At 32.9% G+C, this 13,847-nt stretch overlaps 3 protein-coding genes across 4 annotated transcripts; 1 reads left to right on the plus strand and 2 right to left on the minus strand.

The window, feature by feature from the left end:
* Positions 1 to 305: 305 nt before the first annotated feature.
* LOC106788369 (leucine-rich repeat-containing protein 15-like) lies at positions 306 to 9,310 on the minus strand. The gene is made up of 5 exons (XM_014751554.1): positions 8,605 to 9,310; positions 3,070 to 3,451; positions 2,662 to 2,976; positions 2,271 to 2,603; positions 306 to 2,199 (listed from the first exon to the last, which is right to left on the minus strand). Exons 2-5 carry the CDS (start codon positions 3,448 to 3,450, stop codon positions 850 to 852), a joined length of 2,379 nt encoding a protein of 792 aa, XP_014607040.1. The 5' UTR covers position 3,451; positions 8,605 to 9,310; the 3' UTR covers positions 306 to 849.
* LOC106788364 (IQ and AAA domain-containing protein 1-like) lies at positions 3,672 to 7,884 on the plus strand. Its single transcript, XM_014751546.1, has 10 exons — positions 3,672 to 3,817; positions 3,896 to 4,048; positions 4,139 to 4,274; positions 4,315 to 4,366; positions 4,445 to 4,717; positions 4,821 to 5,125; positions 5,216 to 5,759; positions 5,846 to 6,198; positions 6,285 to 6,533; positions 7,208 to 7,884. The coding sequence occupies exons 1-10, from the start codon at positions 3,672 to 3,674 to the stop codon at positions 7,667 to 7,669; spliced, it is 2,673 nt and encodes an 890-aa protein (XP_014607032.1). The 3' UTR covers positions 7,670 to 7,884.
* Positions 9,311 to 10,078: 768 nt separating the features above from the next.
* Positions 10,079 to 13,841, minus strand: LOC106788403. Of its 2 annotated transcripts, XR_001381896.1 has the most exons (7): positions 12,638 to 13,841; positions 12,102 to 12,249; positions 11,833 to 11,993; positions 11,552 to 11,756; positions 11,346 to 11,468; positions 10,869 to 11,263; positions 10,079 to 10,776 (listed from the first exon to the last, which is right to left on the minus strand). XR_001381896.1 is itself a non-coding variant. In XM_014751607.1 (6 exons), the coding sequence occupies exons 1-6, from the start codon at positions 13,764 to 13,766 to the stop codon at positions 11,092 to 11,094; spliced, it is 1,938 nt and encodes a 645-aa protein (XP_014607093.1). In that variant the 5' UTR covers positions 13,767 to 13,841; the 3' UTR covers positions 10,079 to 11,091. The 2 variants fall into 2 exon arrangements, 1 of the variants encoding a protein (XP_014607093.1); XM_014751607.1 differs by having other exon boundaries at positions 10,079 to 11,263.
* Positions 13,842 to 13,847: the final 6 nt, after the last annotated feature.

A 13,847-nucleotide genomic window follows, 5' to 3' on the forward strand; every position in this document is an offset into this window, starting at 1 on the left:
AAAATCGATTATAAAATTCTATCAAGTACGCGTAAACTCGAAAAATAATTCAAGTACGTTTGTATATATGTATACTAATATGTATGCCAACTTGTTGCATTACTTTCAATATATTTTTCTTATATTTTATAAAATATGCTGTGAAAGGATAATATTAATAATAAGAAAATATTCAAGATACAATTGTATAAGTACTATGTATTATTGGCATTCAACAATGCGTATAATATGCTTATGCGCTTGAAAACGATTATAGAATATATTTACAAACCTTTTATCAAGTAGATGTATAATGAATTAATGAATATATTACATCCAAATACTTGATATATTTGCTTTGACACTTAAACATATTCTTATATTTCATTATTTTAATCGATAAAATGATTTCGCGAAGACTCATTGTCCATCTTTAACAACAACAAACTCTACATATGTATAATATATCCCATTGAATGGATTATTCTGAATGTTTTAAAATGGCAGTGCTTTCAAATAAACTCATAGCACGTTTCTAAAACTTCATTTGCTTGTGCAAATTACAAAATGTACATTTGTATAAACACACCATGCGTAGTATTAATTAATTATCGGTATACAGTATTAAATAATCCTTAACGTATTACCACTCTGTATACGTGTCTCTGGATAAAGTTTATGCAATAATCGGAAGCAAAGATCGATAGACAACATACATTTTAACGGTGTATGTAAATCTCCAATTCCTCTTTATGACTAGCAGTTCATTTCTGATTCATCAATCGCGTTCGGTACTGAATTAAAATAAAAAGATCGATCCACACAATGGATTATCAAACAAAATATTCTCAAAAGTATTCAAGTGATCGTTCACACCTTGGTTGTGGCCAATAATTTAATGTAATGCGCTTTATGTGTAATTTCGAATTCCTGGGCTGGTAAAAAGCATTGGGTTTGTATTCTAGGATGACGGATCTTACGTACAATATTTCGACCAATTAAAACGAGCACGATCAAAAGAGCACAAGTTGCTCCTATGATAATTAAAATAATAGCTTCTGTATTCTGTTTGAAACGTTGCACTTCAACGCACCGAGATCGACCACGATCGTTTTCAGTAATACTAAACGCGATCGATTCGGTATTGGCAAGATCGTCTAGACTGGCGCATACTTTGTAATGACCTGGCACTAATACTTCCAGACTGACAAACGTTAAACTGCAATTTAATTTACATTTATGTATGGCTGTTTCAGTATTGAAAACAACTATGGAGATTTCGCACGGCGAAGCACCAGATTTTTCCGAAGGTGATAAACCGACGTTTACGTGTAAAGAACCTTGATCAGACACATTAACATGAACCGCAGTTATTCGGACGTCTAAAGAATTATTAGTATTTGTAGGTTCTTGATCCTGCTGTTCTTCTTGTTTAGTCTCTTCCAATGTTATAACGTCGCTACAACCCAAACCAAGAGACTCGTCATTGTACGTCGTTGGAATAAATAGTACCACGCAGTAACGATATTTGTGACCAAGCTTTAAATTAAATGACGGCGGGGTGGTTACTGGCAAGGAACAAGGATCTTTCATCATACGAGGATCGCAATGTAAGGGATTGGACTCCGTTTGAACCTCATTGTCCCCTACAGTTTCGTAAACGATCAGTGTGTCGCAAGTGTAATTTTCTGTGCAAGGCTCTATGTTCCATAAAAGATGAATTCCAGTTAATTGATTGTAACGGTACTCCTTTAAAGTTGCTCTATTCATAGATGGTTCTCCGCATAGCAGACTTCCTGGCGAGATTTGAGTCAAAATTCCATTTTCCAAGGTAGGTGGTGTGGCACAAACGGCGGAAGATTTGTCCTCCTCGCTTAAACTCGAATTACTTAGCCAAGTGGCAAAGTCTAAGAGGGTACAATCGCAATTCAAAGGATTATCAGCAAGGGAGAGTCGTTTTAATCGTAATTTCGATATCGGCACATCATTGGAAACCATCGTAATTTCGTTATCATCTAAACGTAAGTCTTCGAGACTTTTCAAAGGCACTACTAGGTCAGCCGTTAACGATCGTAAGAAATTATGCATTAGATCTAGATTAGTCAATTTTTCTAAATGTGCCAATGACGCGCTAGAAACGTCTACTATACGATTATTAGCTAAATCCAATTTAGTCAATGTAGATAAATGCTTGAACGAGTGATCCTCCAAAACGTCGATCTGAAACGTAAAAGACATGCACTGTATGTCGTCCATTGATCAAACAAAATCTACCTTCTCACATCACTAACCTGATTATGACTGAGGATGAGATAACTCAAATTTCTAGCACCGTTTAAAGCTCCTTGTTGTACATTAATAAATTCATTCTCGGATACGCTAAGAAAATGCAAACGTGGCATCCACGGAAGAAGATTTGGTCCCATTGGTCCCAATAATAAATTACTCGAAAGATCGAGTTCTTCCAAATTCTTCAGACCTCTTAACGCCGAAAGAGCCGAAACGCTTAAACGATTCCCCCGCATTCGCAAAAATCGAAGATTTGGAAGAGCCGCGAAAGCTTGCGGCGATAATTGCGAAAGTAAATTATCGCACAAATCCAGGTACGTTAAGCTTGACAAGCCCTGCAACGAATGATACAATACTCAAACAATGCTTACAATTATTCTTTAAGAAACTTACGCTAAACGAATCTGCTTCTAATGTCTTCAATTTATTATGAGAAAGATCCAATCGATCTAATCCAGTGAGATACTCCAATGCCAACGTTGGAACGGATTCTAAAAGATTATTAGGAAGTCCAAGAGCCTGAAGTGGTCTAGCTAGAGCAGTAAACGCATTTTCATGAACGCGTGTCAGCTCTCCGCTAGAAACTACGAGTCCATGTAGGCCAATATTTTCGAGGAAACGTGCTGGCAATATAGAAATTCCTGTTACAGTTACGTCCAAAAGAGAAATGGTTCCTGCTTTATTGCTCTTTAAATGTTCGCTGATCACCTAATTGAAGTAAACAGAAAAGACGTTCAATTTTTCTTAACAAACACATCTTACAACAATAATAATGTCAAATGTAGTATTATATATATATACGTTTAAAGCTGTTCTTTCTCCAGTACATCTAAGAGTATGTGGAAAATCACAAGAACATTCAACGCTTGGTCTCGTAATATTAGGACATTCCCAAACAGAGTCGGACATTAACGACGCCGTTGAAACTTCCTCTGAATCTTTTTCACTCGAGATACTTGATGAAATATTTATGTTTTGAATGCTTTCGCTTGAATTCGTCGTTATCATCGTAGCGTCTACTAGGGATGTCGTCGTTGAATCGATCATGGGTATATCTGTACTTGTGGGTAAAGTAGACATCATCGAAGACGACTTAATCGTCGATTCATCGTTTCCGCCAACGAAACACGACGCTGTTACGATCGTGGCCAAAACAATGAAACTTTGAGATATCCCCGACATCCTGAAAAGTATAATAATTATTGATTATAGATACAATTTTGTCAACGTGAATTATTTCAATAATATCGATAGAAAATCGATCTTTTTATGACTTCACATTTTTAAACTATTTGATTATTGTTTCATCAAAATAAACCATCTCTCGGCAATTAAATTTCAGAAAAATGAATTAAATACATTTTGTTAAATATTTCAATGTTTTTATATACAATTAAAAATCGATGTCACACGATTATTACAACGAGGTATGGCTCGTAACAAGAAGCGATTTTGAAAAATTATTGGAATTCGATCGAGATCTACAAAAAAGCAAACCTATAAAGAATAGAGAAAATGCATTAGATCGTGCTCTTAATCTTTACATAAGGTATACTACAAATTGGAATTGTTGTTTCTTTTAATCTCATATCTTTCCATATTTATTTTTACATATATGTATTTATAGATATCGACATCTTGTGAGAAGACTTGTCATATGTTATAATCAAATGGTTCAAACACAAAAACGAGAATTAATCAAGAAAGTAGTCGATTGTGCAATTGGTCGAATGCTCCAATGCAAAAGAGAAGTCGTTAAATTGGATTGTTCTTATTTTCAGTATATATAATTTATTTTATTTTAATTGTAAGATATAATTCTTATTGTTAATTAATTGTCATGATCATAAATCGTTTACGAATAATCAAGGTGGCCCGACGATGTGTTATATAAATTAAAATTAACGCCGGACGACGTAGACACTATTGGCTTGACGATCGATAAAAATCATGCTTTAGAACGTAGAGAATTAATCGAAAAAATAAAAAGAGAAGAGGAAGAGAAAGAAGAACGTACGTTTCAAAATGAAAAATTGAAGTTGTTAGATTTTCAATATTATATCATTTTTGATTCGAAATTCTGATCATTTGTTGATTGGTTATAATCAAAGCAATACTATATTATATTGTTATATTATTCTATCAGATGTATCATACGTTGTACCATATGTTTCAGCTTTTATGATAAAAGAACGAAGCCTTTCACAGGTGATGATAAGTAGTATGACGGAATTGGAGGAAACACCGTCTAAAATCCAATTAATGCGTAGAAGGAGACACAGACCTACCGATATCGCGCAAATGAAAGTTTTAATAGAAACGCCCGAGCAAAAGGAAGCTAGCGAAGCTCGAAAAGCTCGAGAAGCTGCTGAAAAGGCTATGCACGATGCGGTGCTTTTGATACAGTCACACGAAAGAGCTAGAGTCGGACGTTGCATTGGTAAAGAAGGTAATTTCAATCTAATAATCTCATTTTATAATTTCTTATTTTCTTGAAAATAAAAACGATATTTTATTTAACATTTTATTTCTATTTAAATATTGACCTCTAGCTTTACTTATGTATGAATATAAAAGAAAATTGGAAACTGGTGATACGGCTTCGCCAACGAAATTCGATAAAGCAATGTACATTAAAGCGATCGTTATTATTCAACGTGCTTGGAGAACATTTGCAGCTCGAAAGGATTTCAAAAGGAAATTAAATCGGTTAGAAGAAATATTAGATATGACGATCCCAAGTTGGAAGTCTCCAGATATTTATCAAAGAGACGAGGAGATTTTTCAAAAGAGATTACAAATCATACCGACGTATGCTGCACGAACTGAAAAAATGTTTCACGATGAACGTATTAGGGTGACATTTTTTAATATAAGATTTTAAATATGATTATTTGTTCAATTTGGTAAGAGGACCAATTCGTTGATAACATTTTTTTCTTCAAAGTTGTTGAAAATGGTGGGGCCTGGATTAATAGAGGATATAACCGATGAAATCCAGGAATGGTTCATCGTTTGGTACGATACAGTTGGACACTTTGATGTTTATCCATCAGAAGAGTTAGGTGGTAGTGTTCTGATAGTTACGGGACAGACTACGGATCCAGAAGAATATTTAATGCAACAGATACAAAAGCAGAAAGCTGCAAAAACTAAAGAGATTGCACAGCCAGAGAAAGCAAAGATAAAACCAAAAGTTGTGGAAACTGCTAGAGGATGGTTTATGCCAGAAACTCCAGTATTTAGCTGTTTGGAAAATGCTAATAATGAATTCATCGAAAATTGGAGTTATCGAGACGAATCTTGTAATCCCTTACAAAGACCTTATCTCGATTTGATCACCGATAGACTTTGTTACGAACTTCAGTTAGAAATGCGACTGATCGTTGATGAACTTATGAGACTCGAATTGGAGAAATTGAACGAAGCCTTATTGAAAGATCACGCGGCTGATAGACCTAAATTTCAGATTCCTCGGATGCCAGGTGCACGTACGTGTTATCTTGACAAAATAATTCATTGATAGAAACAATATAATCAATTTATCGAAAAAATAATGATCATTAATTAAAATTAGAGAGACCACCAAGAAAGAAACGTAAAGGCAAATCAAAAAAGGATCGTTTAGCTGATATTTCTATAGAAGAACTTTTTAAAGAACTGGTACAAGAAAATATTATTCGAAATTATCCAGAAAGAAGCTTGAACGATTGGTTTGGTGATCTTGCTTACCAAAATTACGAAGCATATTCCGAATTTCGAGATCACTATCATCAGCTTGGTGATATCAAACAAATTATCATGGAGTATTGCGTGCTACCCCTCTCTTCTAAAGAAATACATACAATTGCACCCTTAATACGATCCGTTTGTATTTGTGGTTTACCCGGATATGGTAAAACTTTTCTGGTCGATGCAATTTGTTCGGAGGTTAAATATTCATTTTTAAATAAATTAGCAAGACACGTAGAAAGTAATACTTTAATTACTAATTAAATATTAACACTACCCCATAGGTTGGTGCCCTCTTATTCGATTTAACACCATCTGTATTAAATGGCAAATATATTGGGAAAAGAAACGAACGCAGATTAATGGATATCATTGGCAAATTAAGTCGCATTTATGCCCCTTCCGTGATATTTATCGACGGTAGCGAGAAACCATGGTTAAAGAAAGTCCCATTACAGGAACGATATCTTCAACCCAAACGATTTGCTAAACACCACGCAAAGTTTGTCAAAAGTATCAGACCAGGTGATCAGGTAATAATCGATTATCGTAATCAATTGTTTACTCAAATCCTTAATTATCGATGGTTAAAATAAAAAGAGTTAATCTCATATAATCTAGTCGATGTCCGCGATCGACGAATTATTTTCTAATTCTTACTTCGTCAACGTATTTCGTGTGAAATAACTATTCCTTCTACTTTCCTAAACTCGACCGAAATTATCTAACTCAATGATCAGTATTCGCCCACTTCGGAATGAAAAAATCTTATTTTTACTCTTTCTTCGATATGAATGAACTCCAGTCAAGCGAGTACCACGGGTCCAATCAAACAAGACTCTTTTCTCTCTCTTTCTCTCTCTCTCTCTCTCTTTCACTTTTTCACTCTTTTTCCTTTTATTACTTGAAACGCCTCGATCGTCCGAGGCTGGTCATCAATGAAACACCTCCTACCAGTATATGGAACGAGAAGAACGTAGGTGGTAGCAAGTTAACGTAGGATTTAGAGTGTCAGAGATTCCGGACAGTTACTCTTACCCACTGGCGTAGCTATCGTAAGACGTGATTTTTAACATTCTATTTTTCAGCAGTCCTATATCGTGGTGTCGTAGAAAGGCGCGTACAAGAGATAAAAATCTTTCGTTTAATTTTATACATAGTACGAGTTCGTCATTCGAAACATTTTATTGTAAATTTATATTTTTAGGTTTTATTCCTGACTGTTTCATCCGAGCCATATAAAGCAAAGGGAGCATTTACGAAAATTCACAATGTATTTATAATGATACCTCTTACCGATTATAATACTCTATACATGTATTATAAATATATGTTAATGAAATATCATGGAATAGATAGAAACGTAGACGTTTCTTGTCTAGCTAAAATGTCCATTGGTGTACCTCTGAAATTTATTCGAAAATCGATTGAAAAGGTATTATCGCTCGAAAGAAGAATCATTTTGAATCATGAACCCTTATCGCAAGTTGAAATTATGGAAGAAGTGTGGAAATATGAGCCCCTCGCCAACAAAATCCTCGAACAATATAAACATTTCGAAAATAAAACTCCTCTTGGTCGAATGAGAGAAAGAACGGTAGCAAAAGAGAAGGAAGCCTACGAGAGAAGCGTTGCTTTGAAAGCAATGCGGGAAAAGAGAAGAACGTAATAACTAATGTTGAAAAAGTACATTGAAAGCAATTCTAGCGATCGAAGATCGAATGGTTCCTTCTTTCTCTTGCATCGATGTTCTCCAATGCTCTCAAGAAGTCCGGACGCGAAACTGGTTTTCGTCTTCGGAGATGCTGAAAATGCTGAGAGCATTCATTGAAAAAACAATCAAGAGCCGATGCAGGTAGTACCATGAAAGCTGTCGCTCCGTGTTTATCGACTTCATTATTTCTTATCTGTTTCTTTGAAATTTTATATCTCAAATCTCGAGAAATTTCGTATACGTGAAAATCTGAGGAAATAATATTCAAACTTTCGCGTCTCGTCACATGAAAGGAAGACAAAAAAAAAGTCCTAAGAATATTTTTAATTTATCACGTATGTGTACAACGAATTATAGCCGATATAAAAAAAGAGAAAAAGAAGTCGTCGCATTATCTCGCTAAAGGAAACTTGATCCGTCTCAACTGCATTTCATTAGCGCCAGATTCGAATGATCGACAATGAATGATCAATAAATTTTCTAAAGAATATAAATAGGAATAAAATTTGTTTAAGCAATGTTGAATATTTTATCAGAATGTTGTATCGAAGTCATGCCCATACGCTTCATACGCGAGTCTATCTTGCCAGTTGGAAAAAGTAAACGGTTAAAAGCGAGTAGGAAGAAAAGGAGAGAAAAAAATGTCCTGTTTGCGATGCGACGTCCTTTACGAACGTATCTACTGCAATGGTATGCGTAAAGCTACGGCCCCGTCCTTTAGGTATATCTGTTGGTCCCTGTAGTTACTCTTACAGGGTAACACACGCACACCTTTTCCCGCGCAACAGAGATGGTAGATTTACGCGCAGTCGAAGTAGAGTACCTACATGTACATGTGGGTATACCAAAGTATTACGGATGAGCAAAAGAAAAAAGTAAGAAAAGCGCACCTGAGAATAGAGTGTACGTTCGTCCAGAAGACGATGATCTTCTTTTTATTAGTTTTCTTCCTCTTGTTTCTTTCCTTCTTTTTCTCTTCCTACCTTCTTGGTGAAAAGACGAATAGACGGACACTTGAAAGGTCGCGCGCGAAATTCAGAATAAGAAAGAAAGAAAAAGAGGCAGATAATAACGACGGTCATGCCGATGAGAATTTAATGACGACGAACACATATCGTCCCCCTTTTCAACTTCTAACGCGCGTAGAAAAGGGCGCGTAATTGGTGATATTTGAAATTGAAAAAAAATTCGAAGACGACGTCGACGATGACACGACGATGACGATGATCGTGAAAGGACGTCGTGTTACGGGACACTGTGCATCGAGCCATGCGATGAGAGAGAAAACGTGTCGCCTTCGCCATGTCCACGTGGTGGGGAAATGGTGGTGGGTATCTTGCTTGCCGGTAAGCTGCGTCCGTCCGTCTCTCCGTGTCTCTTCGCGTAGCACATGTCATAGCCATGTATGGAACACAAGACGACGTTCTCTCTCTCGGCCCTTACGCCCACTTGAGATCTCCGTAACTGCTCGCACACCTCCTTCCCCCCATACACTATCTTGCCAACCCACCTTCCTGCCTTAACTCCCCCCAACCCCCGCGTCCCACTACCCTTTCCTTGCCTGACCCTGCCTCTACTTGTTGCCCGATGCATGAACAGGTATCGTCTCACAGGTTGACAACGTTGATCGACCTGCAAATAATCCTGACATTCATATTTTCAACAGTTCTGCTTCAAAAAATCTTTCATCGACGATTATCCTAACGTCCAACGAATAAATAATATACTTAATATCTGTTCAAATTTATTATACTCTCTATTATTATATGTTATCACTAACAACATATAGAAGTATACGTGTGTATATCATTCAATAATAAATGCATTATACAGACGTTTTTATATCTATGTAATTTCAATTTTTTCGAATATATTCGGACTTTTCTTGCCGAAACGAATTTTATTTCCGCTGAGAGATTTAAATTGCGCGAGAATGCGCGGCATATTTAGAAATCTTAATTATAAACGTTTGTTTTTCGCTTTTATCGTTCAATATTCGTATATAAAATTTGCTAAATACTTTTGAATTAATTAGAAGGTCTTCGGGATACTCGTGAAATGCTTTTTGATATTGGAAATCGGTGTGTTCCGTTACGAAATCACGTAAAACCGGGCCTCTACGCCTACGCGAGTAGAACTGACATGGCTATAGTAAAAGAAAGTTTGACTTCTTTAACGATTCAAATGTGTTTATTAGACGACGAGAACAAAAAATTATTTCAAACTGTAAAATTACAAGAGAAATACTAAGAAAAAAGATTTTCTTCATCTCTATTGTACAATTACATTTTATAAGCAATGAACAATTATGATTAACAAGTACTTGCATTGATTTTACGTTATTGATAAAAAAGAAAAAAATGATTTTAACTAATATTTCTATATTTACATTGATACATGCATAGATGAACTATTAAATATACATATATTCTATTTGCGATAATGATTATTTAATACGCGTAATTTGATATAAATTAAATTTTGAATTTATTTAAAAAAACAAGAAATGTAACTTTCATTATTCATGTTTAACCTTCCTATGAGGTATTACTTACACGTTCGTAGAACACGTGGGAGTAAAACCAACGCAATATTGTTGCAGTTATTCTTACCTTTCATGCTTCAACAGTTTCACTATCGCTTTGAAAGTACCTCGGATGTTTCATAGTCTTTTCGTTGAATAATATTTTGCTTTTCGAAATTCTTCATTTTTTTTTTGTTTATAATAAACGTATGGACGTGAGATTGTTGTTTCGATTCTATAAAATGGAATATAATTTTGAATTCCTTATCAGATTATATATTTATTGTCATGAAATTAATTGTCAATAATATAAAGAAATGAAGAACTTTTTGATTGCACATTCTCGGTAATTCTAATCATACGTGTATCGATGATAATTATTTCTTAAGAATTAAACGGAAACTCGAATGATTCTATGGGAAGCCAGTTGTTCACACGCTACTACCCAAAGAACTGCAAGTGCATTAACAAAAACCTGCATAGTTCGAACCGGCTTCATCGAAGCTAGTCGATCAACCTGTTTGTATGTATATACCTGCTATAAATTCATGTATAGTTGTTACCAAATCTATTTGAACGAATAGTAAAAATATTATTTAATGTTTTTACCTAATGATTTACATATCTCACCTCTTTTTACATATAAAATATTAAAAATTCCCAACGAATTTTCTTCGTTAGTAACTTTCTCTTAATATAATTACAATATAATTATAAAAAAATTTTATAAAAATATGTTTTATATCACATTCTACATAATATCAATACAATTATTTTCCACATATAGTTAAATATTTAAATCTTTTACATCTGTACATTAGTTCGATCCATCTATAAATATTTCACACTTCAATCATTTATAATTTCCTTTTCTTTTTGTTTCTTTTTGTAATTCATTTTGCATTTCTTTTGCAAAATTAACTTGTTCTATTATATCAATATAATCCTTAATGTCAGACATGTATCTCCTTAAAAATTTATAATCTCTTTTCACATTTAAAAGTAACTCTTGAATTTCTTCCTCTCTGTAATGATACAAAAAATATCTTAGTGTGCATATTAATTTATCAAAAATCATTAAAGTATTATATTTTTCTATAAACTCACATTACAGTACCCAAAATAGAAACGATCTTGATGTGTGATGAATTTATTTTATCAAATAATTTAATATCCATTGTAATTTTCAATATAATTTCCATGCATTTACTTCTTAATATAAATGTTATGCTAAAATAAAAATAAATGATAAATAATGTTGCGAAATTATTTATATAATGATTATATACCATTTTTATAGATATAATAATTACCTTTCTGTACTTATTTCCATTAAATTTGTATCATCCAATTTTTGTAAATCAAATATAAAATCTAATATGAATTTCACATCTTCTGAAATATGATTTAACAAGGGAATAATGTCTTCTTCATATATATATGATTGACGAATATATTCTAAATTTATTTTCTCCTTTAGTAATTTGTGTGCAATACTTAACAACAAATTTTCATCATCTGTCAAAAAAAAATAAACAGTATATTTTAAAATGTACGAACATTTATTACCTCAACAGTTATTTCATTTACTTACTTTCTAATCGTGAAATTACATTAACATCTTTGATCCTACACGTGTCAGTGTTGACTTCATTCTGAGTTTTTATTATTATCAGTAAAGATGTAGAAATAAAACCAACTACTATCATTTGTTTATCTATATTCTCATAATATAAATTCCATATGCAATCGTCACTAAAATAAACAAAAGAACATAAACATTATATTTTGACATTTTCTCTATATCCTATTTAAGTATTAATCTATTAAAGTTAGAAATACATTATTTCTATAAATAATTACCTAAGCATATGATTCTTTAATTTACTTATTAGCAAAGAAAATTTATCCTCCTGAAGACTGGAATTTTCTCTAGTGTTTTTCTCCAATGCAACTTCTTCTTTCAAAAATTTCTCATTATTTTGTGTTATATTCATGTTGCATGTTAAGTCTGTGGAAAAAGAACTTACTAGTTAGCCAATTAGTTGTTTATCACGTCCAAAAATACAATTATTAATAAATGTGTCGCAGGGAAGTTGGACAGAGTAAGAATTTAGAACATTATTTCGATCTTATTGAACTTATACTAAATTATAAAATACTAGTTTTATATTAGTGTTTTTAAAACATTTACTTATTTTAGTTGATAGTGGTTTGATAAAAGGAAATGAATTTTTTAAAATTTCAGTTGCTGAAGAAGTCCCGGTGAAGGGATGAAACGTTCAATAAAATCGAAATAACGTTCTAAATTCTTACCTTGTCCAACTTCCCTGCGACACATTTATTATTAGTTAGCATTTGTTTCATTATATTGCTAAAACTATTAACTTTTATTTTACCTGTCGTGCCAGCTATTGGAGTAATATTATTTTCTCCAATACACGTTTTATTTTGATTGTAAGCAGAAATTAATGTCGGTGAAAAAACACATGATCTGCCAAGAATCTGATTGTTGCTACTATGAGTATTAGCACATTCATTTATATCCATAGCTGAATTTTTCTTAGACTTTATTATACATGCAGCTGAATCATTCTCAATATTGTCTTTTTTATCTAATTGTTTATCTCTTTGAATAACTTCTAGTTCTATAGAAGTATTAGTAAGTCTTCCATTGTTAAGTTTATTTTCAAAAACATTTTCATGAATTTCAATTATTTTATTTGGAATTTTATCTGAATCGTGTTGATTATTCTTTTCTTTGTTAATCATAACATTACCTACTTGAATATTATTATTTTCGAAATAACATTCAAGATCATTTTCAGATTGTTGCACTATCTGTTCATCGTTGGTGATACATATTTCAGGACATTGAATACATGTTGCTTGTACATTAACCATATCAATTACTGACTTCACGTCCATAACATTTTCACTAGATTGCGTTTCTTGCTGGACTTTATATGTCGTTTTTACAAATGAATCATCTTCTATCATATCTGCATACACGAAAGATGATATTAATGAAGTTAGAGTTTGATGATTATGTGCAGTTTCTTTTTCTTTTAAATCATCATTACAATACGTTGTATAAGGACTTAATGTATCGTTCGTTTTCTGATGCACAGATTTCTTTATATTATCGTTGCTACTGTTAAATTGAATATTAGTTTGTTTTTCAACTTCACCCATTGAATGATCTCTTATTATTTTATACATAGAATCTAATAAGCAATTATTTTTTTCTAATTTTTCATTTGTGTTTAAAATTTGATTTTCTACGTTACTATTTTCACTTTGTAATAAACTAGATTCTCTATTCTCATTTATAATATGTTTAAATGTGCTATTATCTTGTATTGTAACATTAACTATTGTATTGGAAGTAATTGTAGAAGAAGTTGGATTAAAATTTACAGGTATTATAATATTCATAGAATTATTTTCAGATGACTCATTTTTAATGATACCAGCTTCTTTCTCTAATGATAATATAATTTGATTCGACATTGTACCAGCACTCATATCTGTAACTTGGTGTAATTCTTCTTTATCTATATTATGTACTACTCGAGATAAATTGTTTACGGGTACAGTAAATTCCAA

The sequence above is a fragment of the Polistes canadensis genome, unplaced genomic scaffold (assembly GCF_001313835.1).
Source record: "Polistes canadensis isolate GaletaPanama2010 unplaced genomic scaffold, ASM131383v1 scaffold_138, whole genome shotgun sequence".
NCBI lineage: Eukaryota > Metazoa > Arthropoda > Insecta > Hymenoptera > Vespidae > Polistes > Polistes canadensis.

Excerpts from the sequence above, each read along its gene's own strand:
- LOC106788364 (XM_014751546.1), top strand. The coding sequence starts at position 3,672 with ATGTCACACGATTATTACAACGAGGTATGGCTCGTAACAAGAAGCGAT. Across the intron at positions 5,760-5,845 it reads TCCTCGGATGCCAGGTGCAC|AGAGACCACCAAGAAAGAAA; the intron begins GTACGTGTTATC and ends AATTAAAATTAG. Across the intron at positions 6,534-7,207 it reads GTATCAGACCAGGTGATCAG|GTTTTATTCCTGACTGTTTC; the intron begins GTAATAATCGAT and ends TTATATTTTTAG.
- LOC106788403 (XM_014751607.1), bottom strand. The coding sequence starts at position 13,766 with ATGAGTGCTGGTACAATGTCGAATCAAATTATATTATCATTAGAGAAA. Across the intron at positions 11,994-12,101 it reads TTAAAGAATCATATGCTTAG|TGACGATTGCATATGGAATT; the intron begins GTAATTATTTAT and ends TGTTTATTTTAG. Across the intron at positions 11,469-11,551 it reads ATGGAAATAAGTACAGAAAG|CATAACATTTATATTAAGAA; the intron begins GTAATTATTATA and ends TTTTTATTTTAG.
- LOC106788369 (XM_014751554.1), bottom strand. The coding sequence starts at position 3,450 with ATGTCGGGGATATCTCAAAGTTTCATTGTTTTGGCCACGATCGTAACA. Across the intron at positions 2,604-2,661 it reads TAGAAGCAGATTCGTTTAGC|GGCTTGTCAAGCTTAACGTA; the intron begins GTAAGTTTCTTA and ends CATTCGTTGCAG. Across the intron at positions 2,200-2,270 it reads TCATCCTCAGTCATAATCAG|ATCGACGTTTTGGAGGATCA; the intron begins GTTAGTGATGTG and ends TTTACGTTTCAG.